General features: G+C 35.4%; 1 protein-coding gene across 1 annotated transcript in view; it reads right to left on the bottom strand.

Moving 5' to 3' along the window:
• Window positions 1-3,258: 3,258 nt before the first annotated feature.
• mtnr1a (melatonin receptor 1A) overlaps window positions 3,259-12,006 on the bottom strand; it is a 54,627-nt gene continuing 45,879 nt past the window's right edge. The window contains exon 2 of the mRNA XM_015390798.1: window positions 3,259-4,562. Coding sequence (XP_015246284.1) covers window positions 3,694-4,562 — 869 coding nt within the window. The 3' untranslated portion in view covers window positions 3,259-3,693. The remainder of the gene's footprint in view (window positions 4,563-12,006) is intronic.

The following is a 12,006-nucleotide window of genomic DNA, read 5'->3' as shown; positions in this document are numbered from 1 at the left end:
CCCCTTCCCAAAATTACTTCAACGGAAGGTTTCCAGATGGATATGCGGAGCAAATCTATCTGGCGGAGTCAGGTTAAAAATTTGTGGGTTTTTGAAAGTTGGAAGGTTGATCTAAAAAAAAATGATCAATAAAAACAAATCATAAAGGGGTTTTTGGAAGAAAAATTTGGTAAAGCAAAATTGGTAAAGCAAATATGCGAACCAGAAGCTCATAGAAAATTGTTTTATTTTGCATATGCACAGTTTATTTTTTCATATTCATGCATACAATATAATTCGTTTACAGGTTGTAGAGAAATATCTCTTGATAGTTTTTTTATATTACACCTAAAATAAGGAACAACATTGTAAGGTATAACAAGACACAGCAGAAACCCATACTGCCTGTTCTCAAGTAGTACTGTGTCACAAATAGCATTATTCAAATTAGCTAAATTCATAGTTGTATTTTTTTTCTGCAAACATGAGAAAATGTTGGCCACAGTTTATTTTATTCTGACCCTAACTGCAGGGCCATACATAAATAAAAACACAAACTAACAGTCAAAACTTTGGACATACATTGTCATTCAATTGTTTATTTTTATTAATACCTCTAGAAAATCCTTTAAAATATAATTGGAAAACCATTTCTTTACTATTTAAGGAGGCTAACCTACAGAATGTCAAATGTGTGCAAAGCAGTAATCAAAATGAAGGCAAGCTACTTTAAAGACTCTGAAGATCATTTAAGCTATTTAATTTATTCTTTTTGCTAAATTATTCTATATAATGTTGTGTCATAGTTCTAAAGTTTTACATATGTATCAAAGATAATAGAAGAAAAAAAATTTTTGATTAAAGAATGACAAAAGTTTGCCTTTTACTCATGGATTCGCCCAGTCTAGTAAAAAGGTACTTTGGGGACCAGCTGATTGGTCCCTGCAAGTACACAAAGTGGAATATTCCATGGGAAGTTGTGATTTTACATACACACACTCAACTCTACACACAAATATACAGACATACAGACAAACAGACAGAAGTGAACTGTTACATAGGTGCTAAGCAACGATAAAAAACTAGAAATAATATTATTGCATAAAATTACTTTCAATTAATTTAGAATCTGATTCATTTTTTGAAACTGATAATTTTGATTAATTGCATTATACATTTGATTAAATAATTACTGTAGAAATGCCTATATCACATTTAAAGTGGCATTATGGAGTTTTGTAATGATAATGCAACCTGTGCACAAAAAACAGAACTGCAGCACTCTTATTCTCCTTCTCGTACTTATGCTCATACTTGACGAGGTTTTGTTTTTTTATATTACCTTTTTAACCTTACATTTCATTACTATTGGTGGCTGAGTTGAGCTGGATTCCAGTGGCTGATTATCCACAAAATCTTCGATTGTTTGCCAGGTTGGACCCATGTAACTTGGACACGCTTGATGTAACATCTGCAGAACAGCGTGGGAACATCCAACCCAAACTACATTCAGGGAAAACAGGCTACTGGTTTATAAATGCATCAGCGCTGAACTACTAAGATTTCAGTCTGCTCATCAAATGATGTTTTAGATGTAAAAGGTCAAATAAAAAGGCAATTTTAAAGTTATTTTACAGTAAAAACGTACAAAATGTCTCTTTAAGGGAAGTCCAAATACTTTGTGTTTACCACAATCGTTCCTTTGTATTTCTCTTAGACATTGTCACAGACATGAAAATAATAAAATCAAATATAAAGATAAAGCTACTTTCCAATTGCATGACAATACAGTTTTGTTATTTCTACCTAGCTGTAGTTGTCTTGCTTTTGTTTATCTGAGGGTTATAATGTTGATATGTGCAAAAGGAGAAGGCTGACCTGCCCAAACAGCTCTCCTTATTGTCTGGGTGGGATTTTTGGACATAGTTGCCAGACCGATGTATACTTCATCTCTAAGAAAACTACTTTCTGCCTTCCACTGGGGGATAGTGAGAGTTAAAGAAGGACAAAAAAAATAAGTAAATAAATATTTCCTGAAATAAAAATATTTGCATTATTATAGAATGAATAAATTTATTCATTATTAAACACTTGATCATTAGATTATGAAATATAAAATTAAAGGATTAAATGTACCATTAAGTTTTAAATGTACTGTAAGATCAATTTATTAAATGTACCCTTAAATAATGAAATAACCCTTTTAATTGACCCTAAATAAAAATAGTATATTTTAAATGAATACATTCATTTACATTTAACCATTTCTCTCTGTATTCATTTATTTAATGGTGCCTGCTCAGCAGACTCATCATTCATTTTTTTCAAACTGTTAACTTCACTTTTCAAACTTAGTGGGATGGAAAAGTGACACTTCTATAGAAACCCAGAAATCTGTATGACTGCTTCTCGCTGAGAAAGACAAGGTAACTTTTCCCTTTATTCTTTATTACTTTATTGTCCATATTTTTGCTGAAAAAGTTGAAAATAACTTCAATAAGTTTAATAATCCATTAAATAATTTCAGTGGACATTTATTTCAGAATACATTTGCACCTATTTATTTTGTCCTCTTTCACTCTACATAGGGAAGGAGGAAGCTCGAGTTTATCCAAGAGACACCGTCTTGTCAACCAGTGATATTTGACTTGAACTACACAGATGATGAGACAATGCAACATTGACTGCTTACGAATAACATTGCTTTTCTCCAACCTGCTGTAAAGTAGTTTTTTTTTGTCCTCACTTTCTTTGTGTTGCATATTGATGCCCATCCAAAGCCAATACTGATCAACATTCCATTTATCTTTTGACCCAGAAGTTTGTACTCTGTGCTTATGTGTAATTATGAAGCACCCAAAACATTACCTAAAGACAACCTAAAACTTTCATATCCTTAGCTAAAGCAGAGTTAAAATAATAAAGTAAATTACATATATATATATATATATATATATATATATATATATATATATATATATATATATGAGCTGAAACAATTAATTGAATTAATTGTGATTAATCCATTATTAAAATAATAGTCAATAATCAAGTAGCAATCGATTAACTGTTAACTGGAGTATAGAGACTTTAAAACATTCATTTAACTTAGAGAGCAACATACTTAGAGCAGTAATTGTATCAAAGTTGTAAAAAAAACTTCATAAACATGTTGGATTTAAGATATACATTTTTTTTTCTTCTGTCAGTATGTTCAATCCAGAACTCCACAAGAGGAAAAGTTTTAGTTTCACCTGGTTTATTTTCGTGAAAAATATCCTTTAAGGAACCTTTGGCTATCCAATTATTAATCAAATAATTTTAAAAATAATCAACAGTTTTATCGATTTGCAAAATTTGTTGTGGCCCTAATATATATGTATATGTCCATATGTATGTATATGTATGTATATATGTATATATTTATACAAACAAAATCGATAATAATATAGTGAACGTTACATTAATACCACCAATCCAAACAGAAAATGCAAAAAGTCATAATTTACTTTCTACAAGAACTCCAAGTGTATAAAAACAATACATAAACCCAAGTTTTTACTGTGATTGTTTTGGAGGTCATTTAGCACCTTACAATGTGACAGTCTTGACAGCCCAGAGGAAAGAAGCCTGTTTGTGTTTATATTTGTCAGTTAGTCTAAAAAATAGGGCAAATTAAATCCAGCATAAAAGATCCAGTCTCTGAGTTTCGGTTCAGACAGATTCCACCTTAACCTGGTTGTTGTTGGTCATGAGAGGTGATGGTTTACTTTTGAGTCTCTCTCCTGCGTCATTGGAACTGTCTTGAAAGAAAATGCGGGCTGTACACACTGACACCACAATACGTTTGTACTCCCGCCGAAAATTCTGGTTTAACACACCATATACAATGGCATTAAGGCAGCTGTTGAAGTAAGCCATGAAGTAGCTGGCCACAAATAACCACTCCGGGATGAGGGGAACAACAACCTCTGGATTGATTGCTACAGCCAGGCCAATGAAGTTAAGTGGTGCCCAGCAAACAGCAAAGAGCACAAACACCACAAACATTGTGACAAAGTTTCTGACATCATTCGGTGTTAGTTTGGGTCGGATGTCTGGCTTGACCCGTCTCCGTACCTGTATAACCAATATCCAAATACGCAGGTAGCAGTAGGTGACAATCATAATGGGCAATATAAAGTGGAAAAATACCACTGCGATTGTGTACGCTGAGCTGGCTGACTGCTCGAAGGTGCAGGAATAAACTCGTGGATCATACTGGAGGGAACCCACAAACAGGTTTGGCACAATGGCAACCACAGTCAGCATCCATATCAAAATCACATAACAGACAGAGTTTTTGTCACTGTAAAGTTTGTCGTATTTGAGGCTGTGACAGATGTAACAGTATCTGTTGATAGCGATTCCGGTGATATTGAAGATGGAACCAATGACGCTGACACCCATGAGAAAGCCACTGATCTGGCAGTGGACATAACCAAGGTTCCATCCGTTGTGGAAAATGGAGGTGAGGACCAAAGGATATGGGTAGATGGCCACGACGAGGTCTGCTACAGCCAGGCTAACCACAAAGATGTTCCCTACAAATGAAATAAACAGCCACAGAACATAGAATATTAGTCAGATATAAAAAAAATAAAACTTTATTTCTTCATTGTTAGTGAATCTTTTGTACAAGTTGTAGATATATACATTTTTCAGTCTTATTGTTGTATAAATGTCCTTTCTAAAGCTGCCAGACTACAAACTTTCTGGATGGAAATTGGAGATAACAGCTCATTCTAACAATGATTTGCTATTTTTATATATATTTCCTGGTGCAATTACACCTCAGACCCATATGCAGATGTTGATTAAGAAAAACTATAATCTTTAAAAAGCTGGAAAACTATAATCTGGGCAATTGTAGTTTTATGGATGTTACATTCAGTGAGATCATTGGAAAATGAGCTCAGCACTGACAAGGCACTGATTTGAATCAAAAATATATATATATTGGTTACAGTTATTGGGATAAAGATAAGCCTGCAATATAAAATTTGAATACTTGGATTTTGAGAAAAGAAATGCCCAGCATTGTGGATGTTACAGACATGGACAAGCATTTCAACCTCCAACACTTTTTAAGGGTTAGGCTGACATGTAATATAATTTTGTAGGGCAGGGTTTGAGGTATCTAAAAAGAATGATACACAAAAATGTGTATACAAAACGAAATTTCGTTCAGTACAGCTCTCAAGACATTTCCATTTCTTAAAGTGTAGCAGTGATAAAATGTAAATATGGTGATCAAATGTAGACCCAAGAATGAAATATGTTTTAAAATTTTTAAAACATTCAGCCCTTTTTTTTCTTCCCTGTTTTATTGAACATTCAGTAGTCTAACGGCAGTGGGGAAGAAGCTGTTGCAAAATCTGCTGGCCCTGCATTGGATGCTTCGAAACCTCTTCCAAGAGGCCAGCAGGGAGAACAGAAAAAACCCACTTCGATTAAAAGCTGAAGAGCCCAACAGTTTCAGTGTCCAACTCCCCTTTTAAGTGAGCAATGCCCTTACATTTCACTTTTTGCAACATCTATAGATAAGATAGCAGGTAAGCCTGATAGTCGATTAAAAGAGGATTCAGGGCTTATGAGTCTGATTCAACGTTATGAACAAGTAGCCCCTAATTTTCGATCTGTCACTCATACAGCTAGCTAACATTAGCTGGTGCTCTTGCGCATCAAATAAAGTAGAGAACAACATTCTACCTGTCAAGGAAGCTAAAAACAATGTACAAAACCAGACTAGTAATGTTACCACTAATAGGAATATTTAAATGCATTCTCTGTCGGAACGGCCATTGGAGTGTCAAAAACAACTAATTTGGCACTCAAAGTCACAAAAACTATTACAAAATATAACCTGTATCTGTTCAATAATTAAACTACCAGCAAATAGATTATGTAAGGCAGATTTGCAAGCGAGTGATGGCTTAGAGTAACAGCTGTAAACATTATGTAATGTCTGTCAGGGTAACGTCCGTAAAACTCTCAAAGTATTAAAAAAAATAAGACCAGGACAAATAATTTTTGGATATATGTCAGCATGGCTTAAAGTTAGCTTTGCTTCGAAAGTTTGGGTGATGTGGATTTTCAAATGCATGTTCTATTGGACTTTACATGAGGTGTCCCAGAAATCATCTTCATAAAAGTACGTTCCATCCTCCCAAAGTAAAGATACTAACAATATTCCTGAGATATATATATATACCTTTTTAAGGATGAAGATAATATTAAATCATGAATTAGTTAAATGAGTACAAGGAGATCATTTTAGTTGAGCCTAAAGCGCAGTAGACTCTTCTCTAGCTATGAACACACATATTCTTTCTTTTAATGTAAATATTGCCTTTTAGACAGAAATCCTACAACACCATCCATGAACCTTGAGTTATTGTGTCAATAGACTCAATGGGCCTGATCTTCAGAAAGGTTGTACATCTTAAAATAAAGTGCAAACGTGTTTGTACACGCAAGGTTGATCAGCATAGAAGGTGAAATGCGCTTTTCATTTTCAGTTTAGCTGACGAGTGTATGGAAAATGTTTTGGTCTGCTCATTAATATGCAGCCGTCATCGATATTCAGATACATTTCTACTGAATGGACTGCATATTCATGGGGGGGCTATGAACCCATCAGAGCTTTGGCTAGATGCTTACAACAGATCAATATGTGGATGTACCAAAATTGTCTACAACTGAATAAAAAGAAAACTGAGTTAGTAATCTTTGGACTAAAGGAGGAGAGATCCAGAGCTAGCTCACAGCTTCAGATTATACAACTAGAAACCCCTGAATGTGGCTGAAATCTTAGTGTCATTATGGACTCAGACCTGAACCTTTAGAGGCACATAAAGTCAGTTACCAAGTCAGCCTTTTATCACCTGAAATATATTTCCAGGATTGAAGGATTATTGTTCAAGCAGGCTCTAGAAAAAAAAAAATCATTCATACATTTATCTTTAGTAGGATTGATTACTGCAACAGTGTCTTCTAGGTTTGCCTAAAAAGTCCATCAGACACCTGCAGCTGATCTGAAACTCTGTCTTCTCACTAGAACTAACAAATTAGAGCACATCAGCCCGGTTCTGAAATCCTTTCCCTGATTCCATGTATCTCAGATAATAGACTTTAAAATCCTTCTGTTAGTCTATAAATAACTGAATGGATCAGCACCTCAATACATAACAGATTTGTTAGTGTATCAACCTCCCAGACCACTCGGCTCTTCTAGTTCCAGCTTACTCTGTACACCCAGAACTAGAACCCAACATGGAGAAGCAGCATTTAGTTCCTACGCTTTACTATTTTGGAACAAACTCCCAGAAGACTGTAAAAGTGCTGAAAACCTGAGTTCTTTTAAGTCAAAGTTAAAAAACTATTTGTTTTGAACTGCCTTAGAAGTTAAACTGCTAACTGAGTTATTATTAGTTTAAGGATGTGGTCAAACAGTTTTATTTGTGTTATTCATGTTTCTTTATTTGCTTTCATTGCGCTTTTATTTGTCTTGTAATTTAGTATCAAANATGTGGTCAAACAGTTTTATTTGTGTTATTCATGTTTCTTTATTTGCTTTCATTGCGCTTTTATTTGTCTTGTAATTTAGTATCAAATTCATGTAAACCACTTAGAGTTTTCCATGTACTGAATTATGCTATAATTAATTATAAAACTACAGATCAGCTGCAATAACTTTTTTTTTTGTTTGTTTTTCCAAAGTATATGTAAGCATATTCCACAGCCAGGGATCATCCTGGCATGTTCATTAAGTTTAGTGTTTTTATGTTTGTCATTCAGCCGACCTCTATTAAGAATAGGGGGCAGCTGCTGCTGTTCTGAGATCATAGATACTTTAGGTATGTATACATACACACTGTACACATATGTTTATGGTGTCACAGATCTATTTTTGAGAGGGAAATATCCTCCGGGGACAGGCAGGCTGAATCCTGCTCAACGCACATTTTCCATTGCAAGATTTTTGATGATAAATGATACATTTATTGGTTTTAGTCTGGTACTCAATTCTACAATGAGGTTTTCACTTAGCCCACGTTGTTACCCAGTGGTGTAGTTGCTGGAACTGTTGGACTGCTGCCCTGCAGCTAGGGGGTCAAATTCTGCATAGAGCTTTAGTGTTTATTTCTGTGTACTGCAGCTTCCTCCTACAGTCAAGAAGCAAGGCTCTTGTCTCCAAACTTTTCTTAGGAGTAAGATTGTGTGTGCATGGATGTTTGTCCTGTGCATAAAGAGAACTATTTCTCTACCGCTGACTATTGGTGGTTACAGGGTTGCATAAAAACTGCATGGATAAGTATGTTTAGATAATGAATAGATGCTTACTGTACACCTATTCTCTCTTAACTCTAGGACAGGCTTGCCCAAAGACCGTCATCGAGGGCCGCTATCCTACCATTTCCATTTGATTTCCATTGACAGCTAATTCACAGGCTTTGGCTGAACTGTAATAATCAAAATGAGCTGTGCTGAAGCGGAGAAACTTGTAAATCTTGCAGGACAGCGGCCCTCGAGGGCAGACTTTGGGTAAGCCTGCTCTAGGGCGTTTTAGAAAAACCTTAACTATATAAAAAAACAAGTATGAATCTTTAAAAAAAAAAAAATTGCTTTGTATAAAATTGAAATTTCGTTTTGTATACAACTTAACTCACTTTGTGAGTTAAGTTGCAAAGTAAGCTACAAGACAATTTAGACATGTTCAGAGTCTGATGTATGGAATATATTAACATCCAGACTAGTGTTGCGCCGATGCCAGTTTTTGGCCCCGATACCGATACCTGGCTGTGCAGTATCGGCCGATACCGATACCATGATAATGTAAAATAATTGCCATCATGGCTTTGTCAAGCTGCTGCCTACCTTTGTAAAGCAGGAAAAAATCTAATACAAAGTGAATCCAGTAGAACTTATTATTGCCTACCAGGGTTGTGGGTGACAATAGTTGAATAAACTTATGGCTCTCAAAATGGTATCGGTGCCCTATTTGTTGGTACCCGCCGATACCGATACCACCATTTTAGGGCAGCATCGGGGCCCCGTCCGATACTGGTATCGGTATTGGTGCAACACTAATCCAGACAGTATTGTACTTATTTGTGATATCTCAGCTTTAAGCATCAATTCACAACTGTTTTGTTCCAAAAGGTGGCAGGGAGGGCAGGGTCACACCCCTACCATGGACTTCGTAGCACCCAATGCAAGTCCAGCAGATTCCAGAACAGCTTCTTCCCCATTAGACTACTGAATGTTGTATAAAATGTTGTTTTTTTTTAAAAGCACTGAATGTTGAATCTGTAAATCACATATCAGTCTTATGTTTCCATTTGATCACTGCTGCACTTTAAAAATGGATATGTCTTGAGATCTGTACTGAATGAAATTTCGTTTTGTATACACTATGTGTGTGCAAAATTACAATAAAGTCTTTCTAAGTTTAAGTCAATTACTTGTTGATTATGGTTACCACGACTAATTACGACTTATAAAAGTCATCAGGAAACACTGCTGTTAACAGATTTAAATTATTCCTTTATGACATTTGTGGAAATATTTTTTGTGAAATTATTTTTGTAAGTTAACCTCACAACAAAAATAATTACAAAAAACATATTAATTATGAAGATTGTTCTAAAATTAATTTGAAACATGGTTTTAGTTTATTTAGATACACAGATTTTCCATTTTTGTTTTCTTTCATTAAGTATGATATTTTGTACCCTTGACCAAGTCACATTTTGTATTATTAACCCCGTTACTCATGACCCAGCTGGGACTATGTGAGGGACGTTTTACTAAATAATGATAGGTATCAAAGTAAACCAAGCTGACTTCATTGAGTGATTGACTTTGCAAGATTCATTCCTCCTGAATGAGCATGCAATGCCATTGCATGAGTCCTCTTAATATAATATTCACCCTGCCTTTAGCACTGTTTTCATTTCTGCAGACTAGGCAGGGAAGTACCTTGCTCTTTGGTAACTGAACCCTTAGCTTCACTCATCTGCTTGCAGCTAGACAAAAATTTAAGATGTGCTAACTGGCAAAACCTTCTGTTTGACAACAGGGGAATAAATATGCCTGATCTTGGAGGTGGTAGAGGGCTTTTAAACTTTTTGTTTGCTGGCTGAATAAAATAAATTTCTGCATTCAGAAAACACTGAGGCAACATGCGAACAGCCATGTTTAAGGTGCATCCTGTCCTTCCCATGTCTGTTTGTAATTGTGAAAGTGCTGATACAGAGGGTTTTGCACTGTGTTGACCTTCTCAAGGTTATATGCCATTGGGCACCTTGCTCGTCGGACTCTCACTCTCAGTATCTCTCTGTGACTGTGGCCAGTTCTGTGATTGACGCATCATTCCGAGTTCTCATTTGGCTTCAGGATAGATATGGCCCAGTGCTATGTCACTTTTACCATTCCTGCAATTCTGCACTTTTAACTGTTTACTTTTAGGGTTTGGGTAGAAGTAAATCTAATAAGAGCAATTTTTTTCCACTGTGGCTTGAAATGAATATCGACATGACCCAGAAAAATAAATTCCTTTTTTATAACATTACTTTTTATGAAAATGTATTTCTCTATGACATAAGCACACAGTTAAGAATCATTATAAAAATGTCTTCAATTTTAAAAATAGAATCACATTAAAGTTACTTTCAAACCTTTGCAGTTATTTTTGGCATCAAATCATTAGACATTTACAGACCTCTCAGCTGGACATGCAAGTTGAATATGAGCCTGAAATGTTAAGTCTTCAGTGCCGGTTTTCATGGTAATTAAAGGCCAATCATGTCTATCAGGCCAATCTATTTTTGCATACACGTTTTTTACTACTTAAGTAACATATAGATTTTTTTAGTTTTTATGGCAGTAGTGGCTTGTTTTTCTGTTAGTAGGCTGACAGGAAGGGGGGGTATGACAGGGGGAGAGACATGCAGCAAAGGACCACAGGTAGGATTCAAACCCGGGTTGAACTAAGGCCTCTGTACATGGTTAGTGCGCACTGACCACTGCACCACCTGCACTCCCATGACATATTTTAATTATTATTGAATGACTGATATGGTTTTAGATATAGAGGCTTCTTTTCTCAACATCCCGGAAACGTCAATGATGTCTGGCCGTTTCAACATCCAAGAAATAACAGTCTAATCAAAGCTGGTTTTGTTTTTTTAAAGTGAAAATAAACATGTTTTTGTAGGTCGGTACATGCTGCTAAAATTCAATGTGAGAATAATTCTCTGTTGCACATGTGCGCACATGCGTATTAGCACAATGTATGCCGATCTGACAGCGCATGCTGTTCTGACATGCTAAAGGGCTGGTTATACTCCCGCAGCAGTGTTGCAGTGAGCTTGTTGCAGGTATGGCGCAGATATTTTTGATTTATACCCAATTTTTAAAAAGGGTCCCAGCGTTATCGCGTACCTCGCTCTTCTAGCTAGTACATCTTCGCAAGTTGTTTTCCACAATGGCGATCATACAAAGAAAACAAGCCAGCAAGGTACCGAACAGAAAATACGCATAGTGTAGGGCGGATGAAGATTTGACCAATCAGAGGCCTCCTGTCTGCAGCCTCCTACAATTTTGGAGAGGTGCACCAAAGTGTCTGCGGAACGGACAGGGGCTTATATCTGCGTTAACTCCAACACACACACAGAGTATAGAGGACCAATCCTGCCATAATTAAAAATAAATACATAAATAAATAAATGTTCCAAAAATAAATAAGCATACAATTAACTGCCCCACAAAAATACAATAAACAAATAAATGTAGGGTGAAATAAAATTATGCAGTGATACATAAATATATATATATATATATATATATATCTTTTAATTAGGTTCTTTGTTTATTTGCCTTTGTAACAATTACCTTGTTTATTTATTGTCCGTTATATTCTTCAACTTTATTTATTTATTACTTATTTCTTTAAGTATTTATTTTTCTGCATGTTATAATATA

Source organism: Cyprinodon variegatus, unplaced genomic scaffold, assembly GCF_000732505.1.
Source record: "Cyprinodon variegatus isolate N-32 unplaced genomic scaffold, C_variegatus-1.0 Scaffold514, whole genome shotgun sequence".
Taxonomy (NCBI): Eukaryota; Metazoa; Chordata; class Actinopteri; order Cyprinodontiformes; family Cyprinodontidae; genus Cyprinodon; species Cyprinodon variegatus.
This window is presented reverse-complemented; position numbering and strand designations above follow the sequence as displayed.